This window comes from Myotis daubentonii, chromosome 13 (assembly GCF_963259705.1).
Source record: "Myotis daubentonii chromosome 13, mMyoDau2.1, whole genome shotgun sequence".
Classification (NCBI taxonomy): domain Eukaryota; kingdom Metazoa; phylum Chordata; class Mammalia; order Chiroptera; family Vespertilionidae; genus Myotis; species Myotis daubentonii.
The window spans coordinates 43,209,118-43,226,475 of NC_081852.1; the positions used below are offsets into that span (position 1 = coordinate 43,209,118).

The 17,358-nt window shown below is 43.9% G+C and overlaps 2 protein-coding genes across 4 annotated transcripts in view; both read right to left on the bottom strand.

The window, feature by feature from the left end:
* Positions 1-1,388, bottom strand: part of ARHGAP19 (Rho GTPase activating protein 19) — a 48,270-nt gene extending 46,882 nt beyond the window's left edge. For all 3 annotated transcript variants that reach the window (XM_059660966.1, XM_059660967.1, XM_059660964.1), the window contains exon 1: positions 1,308-1,388. In XM_059660966.1, the coding sequence (XP_059516949.1) occupies positions 1,308-1,363 (56 nt within the window). In that variant the 5' untranslated portion in view covers positions 1,364-1,388. The remainder of the gene's footprint in view (positions 1-1,307) is intronic.
* RRP12 (ribosomal RNA processing 12 homolog) overlaps positions 1-17,358 on the bottom strand; it is a 142,813-nt gene that overhangs the window by 69,743 nt on the left and 55,712 nt on the right. The window lies entirely within an intron of this gene.

The window sequence follows — 17,358 nt, forward strand, 5'->3', positions numbered from 1 at the left end:
TGGGGGAGAAATTGGAACTTTTGTATACTGCTGGTGGGGATGAGCAATGACGCAGGTACGATGGGAAATAGTATGGAGGTTCCTCAACAAAGTGAAAATAGCGCTACTACCTGATCCAGCAATCCCGCTTGTAGGAATTTACTCCACAAGGGTTAAAATCGGGATCTTGCTGAGATGGTTGTGCTCATGGGACACAACTAGCAATAGTCAAGATGAGGAAACAACCTACACGTCCAGGGACAGATGAATGGATAAACACAATGTAGTATATACACACATAGAATGGACTATCACTCAGCTTTAAAAAAAAAGAAAAAAGAAAAAGAAAAATCTACATATGTGACAACGGGAATGAGCCAATCACAGAAAGGAATAATACTGCATGATACTATTTATATGAGGTATCTAAAATAGTCAAAGGCGCCCTGACCTGTTTGGCTCAGTGGATAGAGCATCGGCCCACGGACTGAAGGGGTCCCAGGTTCGATTCCGGTCAAGGGCAGGTACCTGGGTTGCGGGCACATCCCCCAGTAGGGGGTGTGCAGGAGGCAGCTGATCGATGTTTCTAACTCTCTATCCCTCTCTGTAAAAAATCAATAAAAATATATTTTTAAAAGTACATAAAATTAGTCACAGTATAGAATTAAATAATGGAACGGTGGTCGCCAGGGGATGGGGAAATTGGGGGAGGGGAGGGACTAACAGGCACACGCTTCAGCTCAGCAAAATGCAGACGCTCTTGAGGTTTGCTCCACAACACGGTGCCTACTTCAACATACCGTGACTGTGCACCTAAAATCTGCTTCGTGGGGAGATCTCTTGTCAAGTGTTCTTACCACAATAAAAGGCGGTGTGTTTTTTAATTGGCCCATTTCTAACTGACAATCAAAGCCTGCTCGGACTTAACCACAGACACAGACCCCTGAGCCCAGCCAAAGGTCCTGCCAGTGCTCCCCCGACGCTGTGTGACGTCGGGAAGGAGCGGACCAGCTCCGGGTTGGCTTTCCTCGCCCGCAGGGGAGTCTCGGCGGAACGGCAGGCAGCGCCGCCGCCACCAACGGGGCGGTCCACAGTCAACGCCGCGGGTGGACCCCCACGGCATCAGCCGGGCCGACGGGGCCCGACCAAAGCCCAGCGCCCGGCGGGACCACCGCGCCTCCGCCCCAGCAGGCGCCGGGGTGCGAAACGTCTGGGGAGGAAGGCACCAAGTCCGGCCCCGTTGAGTCACCACCACCCAAAGGAAAGGCGTCAGTACGACCAGCCCACGGCCTCGTTTCCTAGGCAGCTGGACCAAAACCTCGGCTCACCTCCGACCGGACTCGCGAGCTGGCACCTCCCCTTCATTCAGCGCCTCGGTCGCCATCTCAGTCAGCAAACTGCTTCCACCGCCCCCAACGTTAGGCCCCGCCCCCGCGCCTTTGGATTGGCTAAAGTGTTCCGCCCTCTTCCACACGATTGGATGACTTGACCGCCCCTTCTCAGCCAGAACGATTTCATTATATTTCATTATATTATTGGTCTATTCAAATAGCTAACCGTCATTGGTCGCCTCCTGCCCTGGCGGAGTAGAGAGGGATTGGAGCAGGGGAGGAGACCCAACCCCGAGGCCTGCCGGGAGTTGTAGTTTCTCGTTTTCATGAACCCTTCGGACTCCACCGATTTGTAGGTTCAAGTCAGATATCGGCAGCCTACGCTCAAATTTGTTCTGATGTATAAATCTCAAAAAACTGTCGAATTTAAAAGTCACTCTCCAAAATGCAAGATTTCGTTTTCTGTCCACAGAAATACCTAGGAAGGTAGGTACAGAGTGACAACCAAGAAATACTATTAAATTGCTATGAAATTTAGTTCACAGCCTGCGTTTTTCAGATGGTCGTCACACAGTGTAGCGGTAGGTTATTTATGCTTCATTCCACCCGCTCCCTTCCGGCTTCCCAGAGAACCCACAGTTTGCATCTCTAGTCTGAATCATGAAACAAAAATCTGCATAACTTTGTACCTGGCTGAGCTTTAGACCTCAATGGTAGAAATAACCATAATTATGCTTGCCCTCCCTGCCTCACGGTGAAGATTAACTGAGGCAACAGATATGAGAACATTGTCAACTGGAAGCATTATTTTTTCTGTATTCCTTTTCTATGCTGGATTTTTCTAAGGGATATTTTCTCTATTGCTCCTGACATCCTTTCAGCTGAGGTTCTCCATCTCTCTCCTCTTCATTAAGTTCTACCCACATGTTTCAGTTTCTCACCAGTTCTTCCCTGCCTTAGAGCCTTTGCAAGTGTTGCTTGTTCTGGGTGGCCCCATTTTCACTTCATTATATTTCAGATCTCAGCTGAAATGTCACTGGTCCAGATGCCTTCCATGGCACCCACTGTATAAATCGGTTCCCCTACTGAACCTTCACATAGCGCTCTGTATTCTTCCTTCACAGCTCTTATCACAATTTATAATTACATAGTTGTTTGTGTGAACATTAGTTTCACGTGAAGTTTCCCAACTAGACTTCCTGCCACAAGTGGGCAGAGACTACTAGTATATCTGTTTTGCTCTCTGGCATAGTGGTCTTTCAAATCGATATCTTTTAAACAAGTTTTAGGCGGGGGTGGGGGACTTTTTTAATTTTTCAATTACAGTTGACATGCAATATTATTTTATATTAGTTTTTAGGTGTACAGCATAGTGTTTAGATAATTATGTAATTCATGAAGTGATCCCATCCAATAGTTCTAGTACCCACCTGGTACCATACATAGCTATTACAGTATTATTTGCTGTATTCCCTATGCTGTACTTTACAACCCGTGATCTTTCGAACAAATTAACAAACAAGTCCTCAGACTATATTATCCCACCCAAAAATTGAATCACATGTTCTAATAGATTATTTCAATTAATGAGAATTCAGCCCTAACCGGTTTGGCTCAGTGGAGAGAGCGTGAGCCTGCGGACTCAAGGGTCCTAGGTTCGATTCCGGTCAAGGGCATGTGCCTTGGTTGCGGGCACATCCCCAGTGGGGAGTGTGCAGGAGGCAGCTGATCGATGTTTCTCTCTCATCGATGTTTCTGACTCTCTATCCCTCTCCCTTCCTCTCTGTAAAAAATCAATAAAATATATTTTTTAAAAAAAATGAGAATTCATATTAAAAATTAATAAAAATATCAAAACTGCATTTGGTTTCATGTTTAACAAATTGTTTTTATTGAGCAAATACATGAAAAGAAACACAGAATTCAGCAAACATGTATCAGTGGAACTTTTCATTGAACCCCAAACAACCTTGGAAAATCCAGCCTCATAATTTACATGTATGTAAATTACACACACACACACAGCAGGGAACCAATGTCTCAGATTCTGCCCTTTCTTCAACGTATGAACAAAGTTTTTTTTCCTGCTCCATAATACCCAGCCCATCAATTGATTGAGTGATTGAATGAAACTGATGCTTTACACGGAGGAAATATTCTAAAATTTAAAGTATTACCACTGTAACTGGTGGGAGACCACCACACAACCATATTTCTGGTTCATCTGTTTTGATGACATTTTTATATAAAGTGCCTTAATGTTTGGGGAAATACAGCAAGTATTTGAGCATGGACTCTGGAGTTAGTTAGCCGAGGTTCAAATCCTAGCTCCATCGCTTCTGGCTGTGTGATCCCAGGCAAGTTACTTAGCTTTTTTTTAGTAAATGGGTTTGATAGTAGGGTGAGGGGAGGACAGGCATCGACTTGTTGTTCCACTTATTTATGCATCGTTGGTTGCTTCTCGTGTGTGCCCTGACCAGGGATTGAACCCAAAACCTTGGCATATTGGGACGATGCCCTAACCAACCGAGCTACCCAACCAGGGCTACTTTCTAATTTCATTTCCTTTTCTGTAAAGTGAGATAATACTATTTATTGAACAGATACTGTGAGGATTAAATGAGAGGGTCTCTGAAAAGCTGCCTGGCAGCACAGTGGCTGGTACATACCAAGACTAGATAAATGTTCAAGTGATAGAATAAAGATCAAGAATGCTAACCTCCCTTCTCAGATAATCCTTCTACCTCCATTGCTGTGTGATGAGGACCACATGTTACACTTGTAGTCACAGTTAGTGAATTACTCTGGAGAGGGGGTGTTTCCCCTCAGAACCAACTGTTCTGCTGTGATTTCTGATGAACAGCAGGTGTCACGGCTGAGTGCTCTAAAATGACACACACTCCAGCTGACAAACCTGCACGCTCTGTCTCTGCAAAGGTGCCACGGCTCCCTGCAATCATCCTCAGTCCGGGTACTAGTTACCAGCCTGCAGGAAGCAGGGTTATACAGAGCAACCTTAAAGTTCGGAAAGTCATCTTGTTTCCAACAAACTGGCTGACAGAAGGTCACAGAAAAGTAGTCCCAGCCCTCAAGGAATTTGTAATAGACTCCAGGAGACAAAACAAATGCGCGTAAGCCACATACAACCCAAGACAGATTAGAATTGTGGAGACTAAATATCAAAGTGGAGAGCAGACCCCTAGGGATTCAGAAGCCTGGAGAAGGGAAGAAAGGCCCGGGCTCTCGGGGATGGTTTAAGAGCGAGGGCGTGGACTTGAGTCTGCCACAAAGATCACTGCAAATCCATCGACCTACCCCAACAGACTTCAAGCTTTGGGGGCAGAAGTCGTGTTCTAATCATTTTTGTTTCCAGGTCCTAACCTCAGTGGAGCGGGGAAAGGAAGGAAGGAAGTTGAGAGAGACATAGAAGAAACAAGTTGACAAAGAAAGACAGAAGAGAATCCACCACGACTCCCATCCCAACATCGCCCTTTCCACACCCCCACCTGTAACCGCACCCTCCAACAATGCAAGTGACTTGCAGTCCCAATGAAACTTTGTTTTCCACTTTTTTTTCCTGTTTTCTCTGCTTAAATTAAAACAGTATATTACGATGCCCACATCAAAATATAAAAGTAGCCGAAACCGGTTTGGCTCAGTGGATAGAGCGTCGGCCTGCGGACTGAAAGGTCCCAGGTTCGATTCCGGTCAAGGGCATGTACCTTGGTTGCAGGCACATACCCAGTAGGGAGTGTGCAGGAGGCAGCTGATGGATGTTTCTCTCTCATCGATGTTTCTGACTCTCTATCCCTCTCCCTTCCTCTCTGTAAAAAATCAATAAAATATATATATTTATATATATATATATATATATATATATATATATATATATATATATATAGCTCTAGCTGGTTTGGCTCAGTGGATTGGCTCAGTGGATAGAGCGTCGGCCTGCGGACCAAAGGGTCCCAGGTTCAGTTTTAGTCAAGGGCACATACCTTGGTTACAGGCTCCTCTGGCCTCAGTCGGGACTCGTGCAGGAGGCAACCAATCAATGTGTTTCTCTCACATCAGTGTTTCTCTGTGTCTTTCCCTCTCTCTTCCACTCTCCCTAAAAAATCAATAGATAAATACCCTTGGGTGAGGATTAACAAATATATATATAAATAAAAGTAGCATGGGCACAATGAACATTTCTGAGCCTTGAGATTGATTAGAGATGGGTGAGGGTGCCTACTGACCATATGAAAAAAAAGACTAAAAATTTAACCGTTCGTTATCTTGTCAAATGGCCAACAGCCCCACCAAAATATCACTTGCTCTTGTGTAATATCCACTTCCCCCCTTTCTTTGCCAACCAACTTCTATTTGCCATGATAAAGTCTTTGAAAGCATCACTTTAATGGCTTTCTCATCATCTGTTAATATTTAGCTCTTCTCTGTTTATATCGTTTAATTACACAAGTAACACATGAAGACATTTTCCTTGTAAGGAAATTTCAAATACAGGTAAAATCCTAGCCTACCACCCCTACATTCTAGTCCCTCCTCTAAGACGCCACTATTTTCAGTTTGATATGTGCCTTTCTAGATCATTTTCTATAACGTACATTTATTTAACAAATACTTATTGAATGCCTACTACGTACGTACCAGGCACTGTTCTAAGCCTAGCGATTATTAGGCATAAACAGAACAAAGTCCCCTCTTGTGGCATCTCTTGTGACATTACATTCTAGTGGTGACACATACAAAAAGAACATTATTTTGCTTTTGCTTTTAGAAAAGTGATGCATTATAAATATTATCCTTATATGGGGGTGTCAGAGATCTTTCTATGTCAGAACACAAATAGCCATTGTCCTTTTGAACTGCTGTGTAATATTCCACATTAGAAATATTCCCTGGTTTATGTAATCATTCCCCTCCAGTTGCACATTTAGGTTTATGTCAATCTGGGTGGCAAGCACTCGAAACCGACTTTGGCTAACTAACAGAAGCTGAACTTGTTGAAAAGATCCTAGGCCAGTGATGGCGAACCTTTTGAGCACGGCGTGTCAGCATTTTGAAAAACCCTAACTTAACTCTGGTGCCGTGTCACATATAGAAATTTTTTGATATTTGCAACCATAGTAAAACAAAGACTTATATTTTTGATATTTATTTTATATATTTAAATGCCATTTAACAAAGAAAAATCAACCAAAAAAATGAGTTTGCGTGTCACCTCTGACATGCGTGTCATAGGTTCGCCATCACTGTCCTAGGCTGAAGAACTGGCAGAAAGAAAGGGGGTTAGAGACCCAGAAGCCCAGCCAAGGTCATGCCATTCATTGTCACTTGACTTTCGGCACAGTCACCCCTCTGCTGATTTCCCATCTGTCCTTGGGCCTCTGAGTCACACCCTGAGGAGGTAGAATCATGGGTGAGAACATCTGATTGGCTGAGCCTAGATAGTGTGCCTTCCCCCTTTTGCCAGGAGGAAAACCCTGTCTCCCACCAAAGTGGAAAATTACCCCCCAAAGTGGGGAAAAATTAAAGGACAAATGTGTAGTACAAATCATTCCTAATTTTTTTGCTTCCTGGGGCACACCTTAACCCTTCAGTCTCTTTCAGATACACCAAAAACTAACGTCTACATTATTCCATTGGCCCCCCCCAAAAAAGAAAACAGTCTTCTGCTTTGCTGTGGAATTATCTTCAAGATTGGCCATACCCCCTAGCCGGTGTGGCTCAGTGGATACTGCTAGAGCGTCAGCCTGCAAACTGAAGGGTTCAATTCCAGTTCAGAGCATCTTCCCTGGGTTGCCAGCTTGATCCCCTAGCAGGAGGCAGCCAATCAATGATTCTCTCATCATTGATGTTTTGATCTCACTCTCCCTCTCCCTTCCTCTCTTAAATCAATTAAAAAAAAAATTAAGTCATATCTTTAAAAAAAAAAAAAAAAAGTGTGAGAGAGTGGGGGAGAGAACTCAACGAGGCCAAGGGAAGAAGAACCAATCTGTGAGGCTAAAAACAACAGAGTTCAGAGCTGGAACCCCCAGGAAGAACTCTGGGGATCATTTTCCCCAGCCAGGAGAACAAGCTGGGAAGCAGCCAGGTCACCAGCAAGAGGCTGGCAGAGAGAAGGAAGGACTGCACGCACGAGTCACAGCGCGTTTGTGAGTGGGATTCACCATCTGTCAGGCACCGAGCTCAGTGTTGGGACTAGAGCGTTGAATGAACCCTGTGTCCTACCCTCAGAAAACTGAGACTGTAGCTGGAGGGCCAGAGAGCCAGGCAGCCTGGACTGCAACAGAGGCCAGGACCAAATTCTCTGAAAACCCAAAGGTACTTCAAGCAGCCAGGCCTGGCGTGGTTGCTGGGTCTGAGGGGGGCAGAGGGCGGGCGGTCCTCAGTCTTAGAGGGTGGGTGGGAAGGCCTGCAAACCCACCGAGGCATTTAGACTGGAATCTCTCTGTTCCTCTAATCAGAAACACCCCAGGCCTCAGGTCAGGAGGCCCCAGGTGCTGATAAGTTTCAAAGCAGTAACACATATGTGATGTTCAGAAATGAGCAGTCCACAATGAACTCGCTGTGTGGAGTGTTATCTTCACGGCCGTGTGAGCTGAAGCCTGGATAGACCTATATTTCTTTCTGCCACTATAACCCATTCTCACAGAGAGTGGTTTGGTATGAAGAGAAATATTGCACATAAGTCTCTATAGCTATTGGGAAGTAGGGCGAAGGTCAGGAAAGGCCCCAAGCCTTCCCCTACCTACCTCTCTATCCTCTACAGGGGGGGGGGGGGGGGGCCTTCAGAGTCAGCTTCGGAGAGTCCCCCATTCAAAACCAGAAAGTAAAGGGCATTGTCCCTCAGCCCCTTGTAGGCCTCTAGTCATCCCCACCCATAGGATCCATGGTCTTTCAAGAATGTCAGGAGTGCCCTAGCTGGTTTGGCTCAGTGGATAGTGTCAGCCTGCAGACTGAAAGGTCCCAGATTCAATTCCAGTCAAGGGCACATGCCTGGGTTGCGGGCTCGATCCCCAGTTGGGGGTGTGCAGGAGGCAGCCGATCAATGATTCTCTCTCATCATTGATGTTTCTATCTCTCTCTCCCTCTCCCTTCCTCTCTGAAATCAATAAAAATATATTAAAAAAAAAAAAAAAAAGAATGTAAGGAGTGCCCTAGCCAGTTTGGCTCAATGGATAGAGCATCAGCCTGTGAATGGAAGGGTCCCCAGTTTGATTCTGGTCAAGGGCACATACCTTGTTGCAGGCTCAATCCCCGGCCCTGGTCAGGGCCCATGTGGGAGGCAACCAATCGATGTGTCTCTCTCACATCTATGTCTCTCTCTCTATGTCTCTCCCCCTCCCTTCTACTCTCTCTAAAAACAACGGGAAGGGTATCCTCCAGTGAAGATTGACCACAACAAAGAACGTAGGGAGTGAGAGCTGCTTTGCTCATTCATTCACACTTCCCTGTGCATTAAATCCAAGGGTGCAGCTTCTGGAATACAGATTCAAAGGACTACTTCTGATTGTGAAATAAACAGCTTGTCACCCAGTTAAAATAGTTTCACATAGTCGTTTATATTGGGAAACTTGAAAACCTTCTGGGGAGTCAACAATTGTGTCTCAGGTTACCGGTTTACATCTGCTGCATGTCTGGATTTGTTGGCATAATTTTTTTTTATTACAATGTTGGCTTCTCCCACTAAACTGTAGGCTGCGTGGGTTAAGGACTATATTTGGTTTTGCTTAACTAACTATTTGTTGAATGAATAAAGGAACAAATGAATCAAATAAATCAAAGAATAAGTGAAACAATGTGGTTACATGGGTCTTATAAAAAACTATATCCTGCCCAGCGGGTGTGGCTCAGTGGTTGAGCATCGACCCATGAACCAGGAAGTTGCAGTTCAATTCCCAGTCAGGGCACATTCCCAGGTTGCAGGCTCAATCCCAGTAGAGGGTGTGCAGGAGGCAGCCAATCAATGAATCTCTTTAATCGTTGACATTTCTCTCTCTCTCTCTCCCTCTCCCTTCCTTTCTCTGAAATCAATAAAAAACATCTATATATATATATCCTGCCTCTATAGGATTTTGTTTTCATGCATCCAGCATCTCTTTAGGGATCCTCTGCTCCCCTTTCCTGAGTCTGTGTGTTTTGGGTGGGACTTACCCTATCTCTGGCTATAGGAGTGGGCACACAACTCAGGCCTGGCCAATCAGAGGACCCTCTGGAAGCAAGCATCTTACAGTCTAAACCAGTCCAAGTAAAACTATAGAAAGGAAGCATGCAGTAAGAGCCCCACCGGGGAAACTGAATGGGGTGGGAGGGCAGAGGACCAGAGAAACAATTGCCTCCTGGGGAGAGCCGAGACAGCTTCATGGAGGAGGTGTGTAGCTGGACTAAGATTTCTAAGAGTGGAGACATTCTCTGCACAAAGAACAGGACCAAACATGGGGAGACAGGGACATGTAAGATGTGTTTGGGAGCTGGCCCATCTCACAGGAGCAAAGGGCTTCTGTGGGGGTGGAGGACAAGATAAAGTTGGAAGAGTGGGCCAGGGCCAGGTTCCTGAGCGTTCTGGATACTTGTATTAAGGGGCTGAGGGTTTTACTCGGGAGGCAATGCGGACCTATTCAGCGTGGGGGTGGTAGGTAACCCGAGCAGGGCTGGGAGTTAGGAAGCTGATCTGCCAGAGGAGCGGATTAAAGGGAAAGAGGCGAGGGCCCAGACACAAATTGCAGGAGCCCAGCCAAGGAAACATGAAGGGCATTGGCAATGGGACCAGAAATAGGGCATGACTACTGGCAGAGGCACTGAAGGGAAGAATCAACAGGCCTTGGGGAATAAGAACGAGGCAGAGTTCAAAGAGCAGACTGCAAAGCCTGGGTAATAACGTCGGGGCAGTGTTTTGAGAAGGGCGGGTTTTGACATCAAGCAAAACTGGATTTTGAATCCTGGCTCTGGCACTGGTAATTTGTGTAATCGTGGGCAAGTTCTCTCATCTCTGAGCCTTCGTTTTCTTATCCATGTGAGGGGATAATAACTCAGAGATTACTGGAAAAACTAAGGGAAGTAATACCTGTGAAGCATGTTTCAGGTACCAAGCATAGAGTTAAAAACTCAGTGTAGTTAATGGGTACAAGTTTTGGGGAGGAATTATGAAAATGTTCTTTTTTAAAATATATATATATATATATATTTTGATTTATATATATTGATTTCAGAGAGGAAGGGAGAGGGAGAGAGAGATAGAAACATCAATGATGAGAGAGAATCATTGATCGGCCGCCTCCTGCACACCCCCCACTGGGGATCGAGCCCACACCCAGGCATGTGCCCCCAGCCGGAATCAAACCTGGGACCCCTCAATCCCCAGGCCGACGTTCCATCCACTGAGCCAAACCGGCTAGGGCCAAATGTTCTGAAATTAGATTATGGTGATGGTTGCACAACTCTGTATATATACGGAAAACTGTTGAGTTGTATATTTTAAATGGCTGGACTTTATAATATGTAAATTATATCTCAACAAAATAGTTTTTAAATATAATCATTATGTGGTAGGTACTATTATTATTTGCTTCACTTTCTGATCTGAATATTTCTCATAGGCCTTGACTGGCATAGCTCTCCAAAACATCATTGTGGATTTTCTGATTATATTAGCATTGCCTTTTAAAAGTTCCTGGTTGGCATAAACAAGATAGAGTGTTATTTCTTTCTCACATAAAAGAGCCTAGAGCTCTAGCCAGTTTGGCTCAGTGGATAGACCATCAGCCCTCAGACAAGGATCCCATGTTTGATTCGAGTCAAAGGCACATACTTCGGTTGCAGGCTCAATCCTGGACCTAGGTTGGGGTGCATGCAGGAGGCAACCAATCAATATGTCTCTCTCACATTGATGTTTCTCTCTTTGTGTCTCTCCCCCTTCCATTCCACTCTCTCTAAAAATGGAATAAATATCCTCACGTGAAGATTAACAACAAAAAACTTTTTTAAAAAAAGCCTAGAGGTAGGCAGTCCTGGGCTGTGTTTGTGTCTTCTGACATCATTGGAAATCCACTGCTCTTAGTTCAATATGGCTTCGAGAGCCCTAATTATCACATCTACATTCCAGGCAACAAGATGACAGGAAAAGAGAGCTTGGCCCCCTTCCCAATAGGGCAGTGATGGCGAACCTATGACACACGTGTCAGAGGTGACACACGAACTCATTTTTTTGATTTTTCTTTGTTAAATGGCATTCAAATATATAAAATAAATATCAAAAATATAAGTCTGTTTTACTATGGTTGCAAATATCAAAAAATTCCTATATGTGACACGGCACCAGAGTTAAGTTAGGGTTTTTCAAAATGCTGGCACGCCGAGCTCAAAAGGTTCGCCATCACTGTAATAGGGGGAGACTTTTCAAAAATACCACACAACACTTCCCACTTAGATTTTACTGGCCGGAACTTAATCTCATGGCCCCATCTAGCTGCAAGAGAAGCTGAGAATTGTGGTCCTATGGCTCTCAAGCTGCTACAACTTGGGATTCATTGAAGGGGAGACTGGTAATTGGGAGGCAAACAGCAACCTCTGTCATAGCTACTCTTTAACAAAGGGAAGCAGAATACCTGGGGTGTACACCTAAACCTAATATAATATTGTATGTCAACTATAATTGGAAAACAAAAAATTATTTGTTTTTTTAAAAAAAAGGAGGTAGAATACAAAAAATATGTAAATGCATAAGATATCTTTGAAAAGAATACACAGGAAATGATGTTATAGTTTGCTTCCAGGGAGGGACCCTGGGTGGCTAGGTGTCGTGTTTCCCTGCGTGGTTCAGGGTTCGGGTCTGGAAGAGGAGCCGCACAACAAATGAAAAAGAAAAGACAGGAGATAATTTGGGAATATTGGGGGACCAGGGGGCAAGTCCAACTCAAGAGGAAGGACTTCCCTGTGCTCAGGCCTCACCAAGCTTTTTATAGTGAGCGGTAAACAAGGTAGTGGTTACCAAAGTTACACTGTTCTTGTGAGTTTCACTTGTTTACACCATGGTTATACTTCCTGCACTTCCTCAGCCCCTTAGCTTCCCAGATAAGATCTAGGGAGCGTTATAAGGTCAAGCCTAATTATGCTAAGAGGACTGTGCCCTCTAAGCTGGGAATTGTTTGTGACTTTGCCAGCAGGTCAGTCCAAGGCTTAACCCTCTATCAGTTTCCCACAGCTAGGGACAGAAATACGGGAGGACTTCCATATTACTCATTTTGGCCTTTAGAATTTTGAACCATTTGGCTGTATGTCTATTCAAATAAATAAAACTAGGATCTTCTTTTAACACGCTGAATTATAGCCCCTGACCATGTGTCTCCTAAATTCCAATTCTGTTGACACCGCCGCTGTCCCAAGAAATCCAGACAGACACAGGCCTCTGCAGATCTGCAGCGGCCTTCCCTTGACATCCCAATCACTATGCAAGTTTGAGCATCTACCTTTCCATTCCCACTGCCGTCATTGCGCAAGGGCAGTACAGTCATGTCTGCAGCCCCAGAAATGGGAACACTAACTATATCAGCCTAGAAGGGGTCATCCTAATAGCCCCTGCAAAGATGTCTTACTGCCATAGCCATTTTTCACCTGTGATCAACAAAGCTTTACTGGCCCCTTGTTTTTTCATCCCTTTCTTCTTTTTTTTTTTTTAATATATTTTTTATTGATTTTTTACAGAGAGGAAGGGAGAGAAATAGAGAGTTAGAAACATCGATCAGCTGCCTCCTGCACATCTCCCACTGGGGATGTGTACGCAACCCAGGTACATGCCCTTGACCGTAATCGAACCCAGGACCTTTCAGTCTGCAGGCCGACGCTCTATCCACTGAGCCAAACCGGTTTCGGCAATCCCTTTCTTCTTTAATGGTAGATCTGGCTGGACCTAGCATGGCAATCAGAGAGGCCCTCAACCCTTCACTTTTTCCACTGATTCTCAGAACTACCCCAGAGCATCCAATAAATTCCTCCACGCCTTACACATTTCAAACAATCCTTGGAAACGAGCACTAGTTTCCTAACGCTGCTGTAACAAATTACCACCAACTCAGTGCTTTAAAGCAACGGGCATTTATTCTCTCACAGTTTTGGAGGCCAGAAGTCTGATATCAAAGTGTCAGACTTAGCAGGGTTTGTTCCTTCGTGGGGACTCTGCGGGAGACGCTGCTCCGTGCTCTCGGCCTCTGGTGATTGCGGGCCACCCATGGCTTGTGGCAGCATCACTCCAATCTCTGCCTCTGTCTGACAGACGTGGCATCCTCCCTGTATGTATCTGTGTCCAACTTTCCTTCTTTTTATAAAAGGATGTCAGTGGCTGCTTTAGGGCCCACCCACCCTAATCCAGTTTGACCTCATCTCAATGTGATCATATCTGCAGAGACCCTATTTCCAAATAAGGTCACATTTACAGGTTCCCTGTGGACATGAATTTAGAGGGGAACCTATTCAACTCAGTGCACTACTCAAGTCTCCACCTCTGGGACAGCATTCCTCAAGCATGTCAAACTCGCGGCCCACAACAACTATTTTTTGCGGCCCAGCCAATATAATGGTGTGAGCAGTTAGTTACAATTATGAAAGGAAATAAGTCTCCTGTCAGGTCCAGAATTACTGACATTCACCTTGGGTCAATTTTGAAATAATCACCGCAAACACATTTCTCCCAAAGTAGGAAAGATAGTAGCAGAGAAGAGATGCCAAAGGTCAGGAAGAAAACATTAATTTTATCATTGCTCTTGTTCTTTTTTTATATATACTATACTTTTATAAATAAACCTACGTTTCTATGAAAATTGAAGCTTTTGGTTTTTTGCGGCCCACATAAACTTAAACCTTGTTTATTTGGCCTGTGTTAGCCTTTGAGTTTGACATGCTTGCTCTAAACATACTCCCCAGTCTTGAGTCCTTTCTACTTTTTTTTTTTTCCTAATATATTTTACTGATTTTTTACAGAGGGGAAGGGAGAGAGATAGAGAGTTAGAAACATCGAGAGAGAAACATCGATCAGCTGCCTCCTGCACATCTCCTACTGGGGATGTGCCCGCAACCCAGGTACATGCCCTTGACCGGAATCAAACCCGGGACCCTTCAGTCCGCAGGCCGACGCTCTATCCACTGAGCCAAACCGGTTTCGGCCCTTTCTACTTTTATAAGTAGCAAAATATTCCACACGGCTGCATCAGTGTTAGCCCAAAGCTGGAACTTACCAGTTACAGGCCCACCTATTCCTAAAACCCTGTTTAACCCTGTTATCTTTTCCATCCTATCAACAGCTCAATACATTTTCAGCTTCTGCCTTTAGGTTTCCAGCTTTCACCTGTTACTCTACGGAGGCGTGTTTAATACCCCATTAGCACCTCCTTGCATCTCAGTGTGAGTCCCCTAATCTCTTCAAAATTCTCAGTACAAATCCCTCCTCCCCAACCAGCCCAGTTCCCACAGCCTCGCTATCTGGGAGCTGGGAGGCAATGAAGGAATTAGTAAAGGAGCCAGGCCCATCACTCAGGGATGGCTGCTAACCTCTAAAGGTGTCAAGCCCCATTGCTGCCATACAGTGTGAAATCTTCCACAGTGGGCAAGAATTTAGTCAACCCATAGCCGACTGTCCACATCCTTTCAACACCAGAGAATGAGTCCACACAATTCCCCTGTCAACTGGCCAGCAGGGTGAGCCCTTCCTCCCTTCTTTCCCACTAGACAGCCCTCAGCCCCCACATGCCCTGGGCAATTCTAAAGGAAGTCACAAAATGAATGGCTCCTTTTTTAGAGCTTTTAAAAAATATATGCTATTCTCAACATTTTCAAACAAAATTGAAAGAATTTGACTGTGAACTACCCTATTCCCCAACACCTAGATCCAACTATTAATTAATGTTTTAGCATTTAAAAATTGAGATATACTTCACATAACATTAAATTTACTTTCTTTTTTTAGTGATTTTTTTTAAACATATTTTTATTGATTTCAGAGAGAAAGGGAGTAGTAGAGAGAGAGAGAGATAGAAACATCAATGATGAGAGAGAATCATTAATCATCTGCCTCCTGCATGACTCCCACTGGGGATCGAGCCCGCAACCCAAGCATGTGCCCTGACAGGGAGTCGAACCCTGACCTCCTGATTCATAGGTGGACACAACCACTGAGCCACGCTGGCCAGGCAACATTAACACTTTATTATGCATGTTTTATCATAGATCTACCTGTCTTATCCATCCTTCTATCCATATATTAATCCATCTCATTTTTGTGCACTTGAGAATAAATTATACTCCTAAATTCATTAGCATGTCTATTAACCAGAATTTAATATTTGTTTACAGTTCTTTCTTTTCATGTAAAATTTATATACAATAAATAAAATGTGTTTTAACACATGCATACACACGTGAAACCCAAATGAAAGCTACCAAGATATAGAACATTACCACTACCCCTAAACTTCCCTCAGGCCTGTTCTCAGTCCTTGCCCTGACTCCACCCTCTCCAAAAGCAATCTCAGTCTTCTGATTTTTTCCCCACTGTAAATTAATTTTTTCTGTTCTGGAATTTCATTATGAACAGAATCATATGGTAGGTACTTTTTTTCCCCTCTGCCTTCCCTTTCTTAGAGCACTGTTTTTGAGATTCATCCATGGCATTGCATGCAGCAATACTTCCATTCTTTTTGTTGCGAAAGAGTATTATCATGTTATGATATTATGGACGTGCCATAGTTTATTCATTCACCTATTGATAAAGACTTGAGCTGTTCCCAGTTTATGGCTTTTATGAATACAGCTGCTACGATGATCTGCCTGTAGGCCTTGATGCACATCTATGTTTTTATTTCTCTTAGGTAAATATCTCGGAATGGAACTGAATCATAGGAGAGGTGTATGTTTAGTTTTGTAAGAAACTGCCACATCTTGTTCTGAAGCAGTTGTATCGTTTTTCATTCCCACACAATGTGTGAGGCTTACAGATTTTGAGCCAAAGAATAAAAACACAAACTGCTTTAATTATTTTCATCTGAAATGTTTAAATAATTAGGTTCAGAATATTCTAGCTAATAAACAGTTGCCATAACCACACTTTCAAATGAACAATTATTTAAAATGAGGAGATGACACTTTCACGATAAAAAAAAAAAAATGTCAAAAAACACAGGAATAGGAGGAAATGGCCTCACTCTGATAAAGGCCATCTTATGAAAACTCATGGCCAACAGCATACTTCATGGTAAAAGACTGAATGCCTTTCTCTAAGAACAGGAACAAGACATGGACATTCACCACTTCTATTCAATATTGTTCTAGAGCAGCGGTTCCCAACCTGTGGGTCGCGACCCCTTTGGGGGTCGAATGACCCTTTCACAGAGGTCGCCTAAGACCATCGGAAAACACATATATAATTACATATTGTTTTTGTGATGAATCACTATGCTTTAATTATGTTCAATTTGTAAATGAAAATACATCCTGCATATCAGATATTTACATGACGACTCATAACAGTAGCAAAATTACAGTTATGAAGTAGCAACAAAAATAATTTTATGGTTGGGGGTCACCACAACATGAGGAACTGTATTAAAGGGTCGCGGCATTAGGAAGGTTGAGAACCACTGTTCTAGAAGCTCTAGCGTGGGCAATTAGGCAAGAAAAATAAAAGACATCCCGATTTTAAAATGAGTAAAATTATGTCTATTTGCAGATGACATAATTTTATACGGAGAAAATGCTAAGGGATCCACTAAAGTGAAATGTAAATTTTATGACACCCAATAGAAATCTGTTTCCAAGATTTCCAAAAATTCAATGGCTTTCTTCAGACTGTCTATTCTCACATTTTTTCCCCTCCACTCATGGCAAAAACAGGCCAACTCCCTTTTACTTTAAATAACTTCCCAGGTATTCCATCCCTCCCTAAGGTTTTGCTCCAGTAATTATCATCTTTGGACCTGCCCACCAAGACCCCTGTTCCTACTTCTCTGGATTCCCCAGGTTCCAGCTTCTTCCTCCTGCACTCCCTTCTCAATCA